A 10,000-nucleotide genomic window follows, 5' to 3' on the forward strand; every position below is an offset into this window, starting at 1 on the left:
TTAAGATTTATTCAGACATTTCTGATTGGTTTGTTTTATTTATTTTTTGGCTCAGTGCCTTCCTTCGCCCAGCCATCGATTGCCTCATGTGGATAAAACCATAGCGTCTGTAACAGAGCCTTCTACTGACTTCGGTTAGAGTTCTCTTACTTGAGGGTTCACTTATTCGGACTATTCTATCTGTTTCCTTATTTCCTTTCATCGATGTTGGAGCCCTTGGGCTTAGAGCATCCTGTTTTTTCAATTAGGGTTGTAGCTTAGCTAGTAATAATAATTAACAGTGGAGGATTTATTTAGTTTAGAGATGTTCGCCCTTTTTTTATTTATTTATTTATTTTTTTTTTTTTTTTTTTTTTTTTTTTTTTTTTTTTTTTTTTTTGTTATACAGACCTAACCCATCATTAGTATAAGCCTGCAGAGCTATCCAAGTTTTATGTCAAAATTAAATGAGGAATTCTACCCGCCTCGTGTTACCAATAAATTGAAATTCATCAGATCCTTACACCCACACAGGCGTTGCAGTTCTTGACTTTGAGCACTATCTACCGTCGTACGCGAGGGCTCCTGAGCAGTACAAAGAAGCCTCTCGTGATTGGGTTTCATCTCAGCATCCCGATTGGTCAGCAGAGGAAGTGAACGAGGAATCCGAAAGATCTTTCAACTCGTCAATTAGAGATTACATGGAGGTACTGATATGTATAGGATTTATTAGGAATTTGTGTAAATAAGGCAAGTCTTTTCAAGTCTACGCCATCTATATTTGCAAGAAATTGTTAGAATAGAAATGCAAATTGGTCACTGGCAGAATGATTTAAACCTGATGAGGGGCATAATAGCTTAATAAAAAGAAAGAAATTGCACATGTGATTATGAATGCAACTAAAATATAGTTTATAAGGTGAATAACTTCATCTCCACTTATCAACTGATTTAGTACTCAAATTATAAATAAGCACTTCAACTAAAACTTCCAGATAGTATACAAATAATATTGGTATACGCATTATTTCATGTTCATTAGATGAATGTACCTTCATCAACCGAGTAAATCGTGTAAATATACATACATACATATACCAAGGTACTTCCCCCAATTTTGGGGGGTAGCCGACATCAATCAAATGAAATGAAAAAGGGGACCTCTCCTCTCTACGTTCCTCCCAGCCTGACAAGGGACTCAACCGGGTTCGGCTGGTACTGCTAGGGTGTCACAGCCCACCCTCCTCCATTATCCACCACAGATGAAGCTTCATAACGCTGAATCCCCTACTACTGCTACCTCCGCGGTCATCCAAAGCACCGAAGGAAGCAGCAGGGCCTACCGGAACTGCGCCATAATCGCTCGCCATTCATTCCTATTTCTATCAAGCTCTCTAGCCTCTCTCACATATATCCTCCTATCACCTAGAGCTTTCTTCACTCCATTCATCCACCCAAACCTTTGCCTTCAACTTGTACTTCTCCCATCACATCTTGCATTCATCACCTTCTTTAGCAGACACCCATTTTCCATTCTCTCAACATGGCCAAACCACCTCAACACATTCATATCCACTCTACCTGCTAACTCTTTCCTTACACCCGTTCTCACCCTCACTACTTCGTTCCTAACCCTATATACTCGAGATACACTAGCCATACTCCTTAGACACTTCATCTCAAACACATTCAATTTCTATCTCTCCGTCACTTTCATTCCCCACAACTCAGATCCATACATCACAGTTGGTACAATCACTTTCTCATACAGAACTCTCTCTACATTCATGCCCAACACTAATTTTTACTACTCCCTTAACTGACCCCACACTTTGCATCCTTCATTCACTCTCTGACGTACATCTACTCCCACTCCACAATTTGCTGCAACAACAGACCTCAAGTACTTAAACTGATCCACCTCCTCAAGTAACTCTCCATTCAACATGACATTCAACCTTGCACCACCTTCCCGTTTCTTACATCTCATAATCTTACTCTTATCCACATTAACCCTCAACTTCCTTCTCTCACACACCCTTCCAAATTCTGTCACTAATCGGCCAAGCTTCTCTTCCACATCTGCAACCAGTACAGTATCATCTGCAAACAACTACTGATTTACCTCCCATTCATGGTCATTCTCGTCTACCAATTTCAATCCTCGTCCAAGCACTCGAGCATTCACCTCTCTCACCACTCCATCAACATAAAAGTAAATATATATCTAAATAATAAGGTTTTTGTGTGTGCCTTCTTATGTCTTCCATCAAACTATATATTTCCCGTACAGGTCGTACTCGATATTGGAGCTAATTTGAGACCAAACGGTCTTTGGGGGTATTATCATTACCCTTACTGCAAGAATCATGGAGGAGTAGTCGAATGCGGAAAAGCGGTGAGAATCTCTGCTACAATTATTCCCTCTCTCTCTCTCTCTCTCTCTCTCTCTCTCTCTCTCTCTCTCTCTCTCTCTCTCTCTCTCTCTCTCTCTCTCTCTCCAACTTCAGAAGAGATAAACATTTCTCACAACTTAAATATGAAACATATCTATTTAACTCTGAATATTAGGATTTCCATTTTCTCAACAATATTAACTGTTAGATAGATCAAAATTTCCCCAATAATGTGTCATGTATCAAACAATTTCTCTCTGCTGTCTCTGAAGACAAGACTGATAACTTACTCACATTGCGATATATATTTTAATTACTACCTATATATCACATGTTCCTTTTACCAAACAGCCATTTTTGTATAGGAGTCTACTAGAATAAATAATTCAAAAGGTGAAATATAACTCGGATTCCAACCTCTTTAGATATCTGAGATGAACGACAACACCCTTTGGATCTATGAAGCAAGTAAAGCTATGTACCCAAGTATTTACCTCTTGGAGAAAGAAGGCGTTGAGGGACGGAGGAACATGGCCCTTGGAAGGATCCTGGAGTCTCAGAGGTTGAACAAAATGATCAGTAATCCCATCGCCATTTTCACCTACTGCTGGTATAGGTAATTTAGGATTCTCATCTTTTCTACAATTTCTTCTTTTTGTAAATTATCTTCAAATGAGGGTGACATTAGGGGTTTAAGATATGCCATGGTTACTTGCTTAAAAAATCCATTAGATCACATATAAAATGTATCATAGTAGAAACAAAATACTTCAGTACATTCAAATCACATCTCTGTTGGTGTATAGTACACATTTTCTTTGTTCGAGGCAAGATTTTCATTAGTAAACATATTGGCTAAAATATAAATGCAATACTTGTAAGGAGGAAGGTGGATTTTAAGCTTAAAGATAGACATAAATCGAGGCGAAAATAATTTCCAATCCCATACTCCCGTCTTAACAATCCAGACATGGGTAAAGATATATTGGGAAAACTTTATAGTCATAGTAAACAATGAGTATCAGACTTTTTTTTTTTTTTTTTGATGCATAAAAGTTCATATGCAATGTAAAATTTTGGGTAATTTTCTAATCCTTTACTTTGTTTATCGATGTACATCATTAAATGACAGCTTTTGTTTAATGATACATAGAAGTTTGGATGAAATCGGTGTTTATGATTAATCTACGATATTTTGTATTGCTTGACCAAAAAGTTAGGAAAACATAATACTATACGGTCAAAGTCCACAAGAAATATATAGCTCCTATTATCCGATAGATATCACGAAGTGGAAAAGTTCATAACACCAGAAGATATCATCAATACAATCGGTTTGTCCAAAGACCAACATCTCGATGGCTCTGTCATCTGGGGAAGTTCAAGCGATCTAAATACAGAAGAAAAGTGTTTACAGTTCCAGGTAAGCAACAGTTATTGTTGTTGTTTTTCTTGCTTTTCGACCAGCTAACATCTCTGATTCTTTAGAGAAAGAGGCCTTTTGCTAATAGGATTAGCTATGGTATATAGGACTAAAAGAGCTAATTGTTGTTTTTTTATATATAAAATACTTTTAGAAAGTTGCATCCCTGTCAGGTCAAGCTAGTGATATCTGAGTTTTGGACAAGAACTTAGATTATAAGTTGGTAAAGGCCACATCTCCAACAAAAAATATTAACCCAACACAGGATGGGCACAAGAAATGATTTTCATCGGGATGATAGATAAGGTTAAAGAGCTAATTATTGTGTCCTAGCAGATGACTAAGGTTATTTTTTTCTTCTTTTTCATTTTTACAGCTGAAGGGTTCACTAGCTTTAGTCAGATAGCAAATGTCGCTTGCAAGGAACTGGTTATATTTCAGTGTATCTATGCAGTGAATCTCCATGAATTTTACCATTGCTTATAAATTTTAAGAATGCATTCGAAATAAGAAATTCGAAAATAAGAAACACCCCGGAATCCTATAAGAACACATCAGGTAAAAATTGAATCATGTTATATGAATTGGGTATCTTAGATAACTACAAATCAGGGGAGAAAAAGAGGCTAAGTGAGAGATTGTGTATTTATTTATTTGGGGAAGCCAAACTGAATTGGTAGAGAAGGTATGATATTAATGCCAACAGAAAAAGGAATGATTGAACGAAGAATAATAAGCAGGAAATTGAAGTAATAGATATAATGAGCTAAAGGGATCACATAATTTGGAGGGCCGAATGAAGATGGTGGTATGTACTGGAAAGAGCACAAAGTTTCTAATTATTCTGCATGTATGCCTAGTGTATGAAAATTATCTTCAGTAACGTACGAAACTGATAGCATGTTGTTGCTATTCTTAAAATATTCTATTCCTCCTTTTTTCTTTCCTCACTGAGCTATTTTCCCTGTTGGGGCCCCTGAGCTTATAGTATCCTACTTTTCCAACAAGGGTTGTAGCTTAGCAAGTAATAATAATAATAATAATAATAATAATAATAATAATAATAATAATAATACTAAGCCAAATAAGATCGTTTATGCAGTTAAGAGAGAAGACAGATGCAGTGTAGAGAATTGAAAAATAACCAAGGATAAGTGATGTAGGTAGTAACATAGGTTACTATATTTATATGGAAAGTTTGAACCGTATAAAACGTATAGGAGAGAAAGACAACAAGTAAGAATAAATTTAAAAGAAGGTTGAGTTAGTAGAGTAGGAAGATATTTAGAAATATATTGAAACATTATATATGAAATGTGAAGAGGAGGCAATTAGAGGGAAAAGTGGATATGAATTGACAATAGGAATAAAAAATGGTGCTCAATAAAAAAGGTACAATATCAAGCAAAGAGAGAAATCTATGGAATTCGCAGATTTCAAAGGGAGACATTATAAAGACGAGGAAAGAGAAACAAAAATAATGCGTATAGCTGTTGGAAGTGCTCCAAAGGAGGGGAAAAGAATAATTAAAAAATATAGGAAGGGGAATATGACAAGATAAAACTTGAACCAGAAGGTATCATCAAAGATAGAGAAGAAAATATCTTGCATACCGATGACAACATAAAACAAAAAGTGAAAGAGTGATATCGAGGGAAGGGGAGGCTGGGAGAACCTATGCAGGAAATACAATCTATAAAGAAGATAATAATTAATATTAGAAAGGGCAAGGATGTAGGTCCATCACAGGGGCATATTGAATTATTGAAGTAACTTTTGTAAAAAGAGTAGAATGGATACTGGAACTTTTACGAGAAAAATTGGAAGAGGAAGTAATGTCAGATGACTGAAATGAAACTCTGATGTTAAAGGTGTTCAAACAAGAGTGAGGAGTGAGGAAAATGTAGAGAAATCAAACTAACAAACTATTTTTAAGGCTTTAGAAAGAATAGACGAAAAAATTATTTCTATTTGTGAGGTTTGGAAAACATCAGCAGGATGGGTCTTTAAGATATTCAGGAATATTCATACTAAACCAAATTTCTCTTCACATAGAATTTAACGAAAGTATATAAAGGCAAATCAAATATTTGCGCTACTTAAGAAAGTAGGACTACACATAATTTAATTTGATCTGTACTTGTATACTGACACTAATTTGGTATGAAAATAAGAATACGTTTAAAAGATGTTTTCAGTTCCATTGCTAAGCTCTAAGAAAAATATTAGAAGCCAGATTATGCGATATAGTGAAATGTCTTCAAAATGTTCTTTACAACTGGGTTCCTCGGAACACCAGAGGAGTTAAAAGACCACACTCGTTTTGGGTGAAAACTAAGAGACTGGAGGCTGCAAGAGATTGGATATTTTCTAGACGAGAATTCCAATAGATATTAAAGGCAGAACTTTACTTAGGCACGTGAAGTCTAAGACAATGGTGAGAATGATGATGATGACTATATGTAGTGGAATAAAATTATCGTCTCTTAAAAGACCAATTTTGAAGGAATTTTATTTCCTTTATTTAATAGTTCTGTGGTTTTCTTAGAATTCTAGTGCAAATGGCTATCCTGGAGGATATTTAGCCTTGCTTGGTGTATCGGCCCCACCATGTTTACCAGTTTTTTCGACTTTTTATGGATAGTCTATGGGTTTTATTAGTCACTTTATTCATATTTCTATATATATTGTTATTGTTAAGAGGGTTTTTAAGTATGATGAATCTTTTATTACCATTAATTCCTATCGTGTCTGGAGGCATTAAGCGAAATGCGGGACTAGTACGTCCTGGACTTTGTCAGTGTCGTCTACTGTATTGCAATGTTCGTGATCTGCATGTAAATATTCAAGACCTTTATATTTGCATCCAGTATGATACTCTTTTGTCCTCAGAAACTTTAGTTTCTAATATGAGACACTCATCTGAGATCCTTATGAATGGTTTTAAAAAGCCAATAATTTTGAAACGGGATACCATTCCTAGGGCTAGGGAAATGACAGTGTATATTAGGATTGAGTACCCTGCTACTCATATGTCCTACTATGAATGTGGATGGCATGAGATTAAAGTAATAAAAGTTTGTGGTAGGCATAACAACTTCTATTTGTGTTCGATCTACCGGAATCCAGACATGAAAGAGTTTATTTTCTATTACGGCTAAGATAGAAAATGATAGAAAGGTCGCTTTTGTTTTTGTTGGTAATTTCAATGCTCACCATAGGGAGGGGTTAATTTATATTTCTCCTACTTATCGCCATGGCTTAAGAGCTTTGGAATTTGCCTCTGAACCAGTCTGTGAGTGAAATATAAATGAAACTACTCGCATGTCTGATAGCTGCTTGGACCTCGTTTACACAGACTCCGCTGGCATTATAGCAAATAGGGTTGGTTCTTTAGTTATCCCTTTTACCCCCAGGCTATTTGGAACTTTTCAACCCTTAACCCCCAGGGGTTATTTTTTTTCAAGCACATTTTGCAGTATATATTTTTTTAAATCGCTCTAACAGCCTTAATTTTTGTCATAGAGAGGTCAGGTTGGTCTCATTCTCTTGGAAAATGCCTGAAGTTTCTCTAAAAATTGTCAAAAATATGAAAAAAAAAAATTGAATAGGAGTTTTTTTGCAAGGGTACGTCCATGGGGGTAAAGAGATGAGTTTTGTGAAACATACCAGTACGTCCTTTGGGGGTAAAAGGGTTATTACATCTGATCATGCCTTGATTTTATTAGTAGTGACGACTGAACACCCTGTCCCCGATGTGTCATAGTCATATAATATTTATGCAAAATCCCAAGCAGACTAGAATAGCATTTTCAATGATCTTTTGAGCTAGAATTGGTCACAGTTGTATAATAATGTTAAGACTACTGTTCCTTTGAATGTGAATCTAGTCAACATAATTGATAGGCGTATTCCTTCTCGTGTGCTAACGTACCGAGTGAAGGACAAATCCTGGTTCACTGATGATTTTAGATATATTTGTTTGGAGAAGTATGAGGCCTATCATCTTCGGAAGGGTAACATATTGGATTTCACTTGGAATAACTATACTCAGCTTAAAGCTTTTGCTTAGAGATTTTATGCTTCTACTGAAAATAAATACAATTTAATCATAAAAGAGACCCTTTCTGGTATGACTCAGAAACAAACGGGGTGGGCTACCTTTAAATCTGTAGTCTTTAGTGTATACGTAACATTTCCTATTTTATTTAAACCAGAAGCTATGTCACTCACTGTCCGAAGAAAAAGGCAACCCTTTTGGCTGATGTGTTTGACAGTAAGCAGAGTAATTAGAAACCTGGTCTTCCTCATTCCTGTTTCCCTGAGGCTAAACTTACTAGTTTAGCTTTACGATCTCGTGAAATTAAAGCTCTGTTGATGGACCTTGATGCTTATGGAAGTGTAGACCCAAATGCATTTTTTCTTTGTTTTCTATAAAGACTGCAGATTTCTTAGCTCCAATATTATCTGTTATATTGCACAAGTTAGCGAGAAGAGGTTCTTTTTACACTTGTTGGAGAATAGATAATGTTACACTATTATGTAAATGCGTTTGTAGTAGCTCAAGTCCTACTCATTACCGCCGAATTTCCATAGCTCCCATATTACCTAAGGTTTTTGAACCTCTTGCCTAAACGTCTAAATAGGTTTTCTGAGGGTAATCATCTGTTCCCTAGTATGCAATTTGATCAGGGAGGTCGCATGATTGGCCTTGATTTTAGAGTTGTCCTTGTGTTAATCATGAAGCCGTTGTTTTCAAAGTCAAACAGTTCGGAGTGCGTGGGTTTTTTCTTAGCATCATTATTAAATTCTTAAGTAATTGATAACAAAGAGCTGTTGTTGATGGGCACCATAATGAGTATATGAAAGTGATACCTGGTGTTCCTCAGGGTAGTTTTCCTGACCCAATACTTTTCACATTATATGCAAATATCGTGAGGTTTACCAAGAAAACAAAATCGCTTTATATGCAGAGTCTGCAACTCTGTTTTCATCAATTCTATCTCCTGAATCTAGATCTGAGGTTGTTGAATCCTTTAATAGAGATCTAGCTAGAATTATTACATGGTGCAAATTATGGGGCATGAAATTGAATCCTAACAAAACTTGAAGTATGTTTGGAAGTAGGTCGAGACAGTTGCTCCTCAACATCCGGATCTCAGCATTCATAATGTTTCTTAAAAGATCTTAAATTCTTAGATGTGATTCTCGACAGCAAATTTATTTGCTCAAAAAATTGCCTTATTTAGAAAGTCTTTCAAGATTATCGGTGATCAATCTATTCTGGAGTGTTTTAATTTCTTCATTCTCGTCTTCAGCTGCTAATTCTCATCTTAATTTCTTGGACAGGAACTTACGGTTTATCTCATTTTTTATTCCTGATATTAATATTAATCTCCGGCACTGTCGTTCATTAAGCTCGGTATGCATGTTGCATAATATTTTTCATAAATCTGACAATCCATTGCATTCAGATCTTCCAGGACAGTACCTGTTCGTAATAATAGGTATACGGTTAATCACAATAGTCAAACCTTCTCCATCATGGGGCTCAATACTACACAGTATTCTAGAAGTTTTATTCCATCTGTGACCAAGTTGTAGAATGATATTTCTAATCAGATAGTTGAATCGGTGGAACGTCCAAAGTTCAAACTTGCAGCAAATTTTTTAAATAGAACAGACTGACACAATTCTTCTTTTTTTTTAGTTTATATATGAAACATCTGTTTTAATTTTGTTACTGTTTTTGAAATAGTCTATTTCAATTATTGATTAATTATTTTGTATTTTATTTATTTCCTTATTTCATTTTCTCACTATTTTTTCCTTGTTGGGGCCCTTGGGTTTATACAATCCTGCTTCTAAGACTAGGGTTGCAGTTATAATAATAATAATAATAATAATAATAATAGTAGTACTAGTAGTAGTAGTAGTAGTAGTAGTAGTAGTAGTAGTAGTAGTAATGATAATTTTAATAACAATAATAATAATAATATAATTGTGTTTAAGTGTATATTAATAGGACGCTTCACTACCAAATGAAAATTAGAATAAGTTCACAACGTACATAAAACACTTTCATTTTAGATAATCACGAAAGATTATTCTTACCAAAGTAAAAGTAACCACATGCTGAGTTACTGAAAGTTTAAAAATGTACATATATTAAAATTCACATACAAAGCAGCAAGGGAATGTT

The 10,000-nt window shown here is 35.3% G+C and overlaps 1 protein-coding gene across 1 annotated transcript in view; it reads left to right on the forward strand.

The window, feature by feature from the left end:
* The window catches only part of LOC137617825 (hyaluronidase B-like), an 11,062-nt gene that overhangs the window by 822 nt on the left and 240 nt on the right, over positions 1 to 10,000 (forward strand). The window contains exons 3-6 of the mRNA XM_068347776.1: positions 514 to 686; positions 2,273 to 2,377; positions 2,801 to 2,991; positions 3,657 to 3,798. Coding sequence (XP_068203877.1) covers positions 514 to 686; positions 2,273 to 2,377; positions 2,801 to 2,991; positions 3,657 to 3,798 — 611 coding nt within the window. The remainder of the gene's footprint in view (positions 1 to 513; positions 687 to 2,272; positions 2,378 to 2,800; positions 2,992 to 3,656; positions 3,799 to 10,000) is intronic.

This window comes from Palaemon carinicauda, chromosome 24, assembly GCF_036898095.1.
Source record: "Palaemon carinicauda isolate YSFRI2023 chromosome 24, ASM3689809v2, whole genome shotgun sequence".
In the NCBI taxonomy this organism is placed as follows: Eukaryota; Metazoa; Arthropoda; class Malacostraca; order Decapoda; family Palaemonidae; genus Palaemon; species Palaemon carinicauda.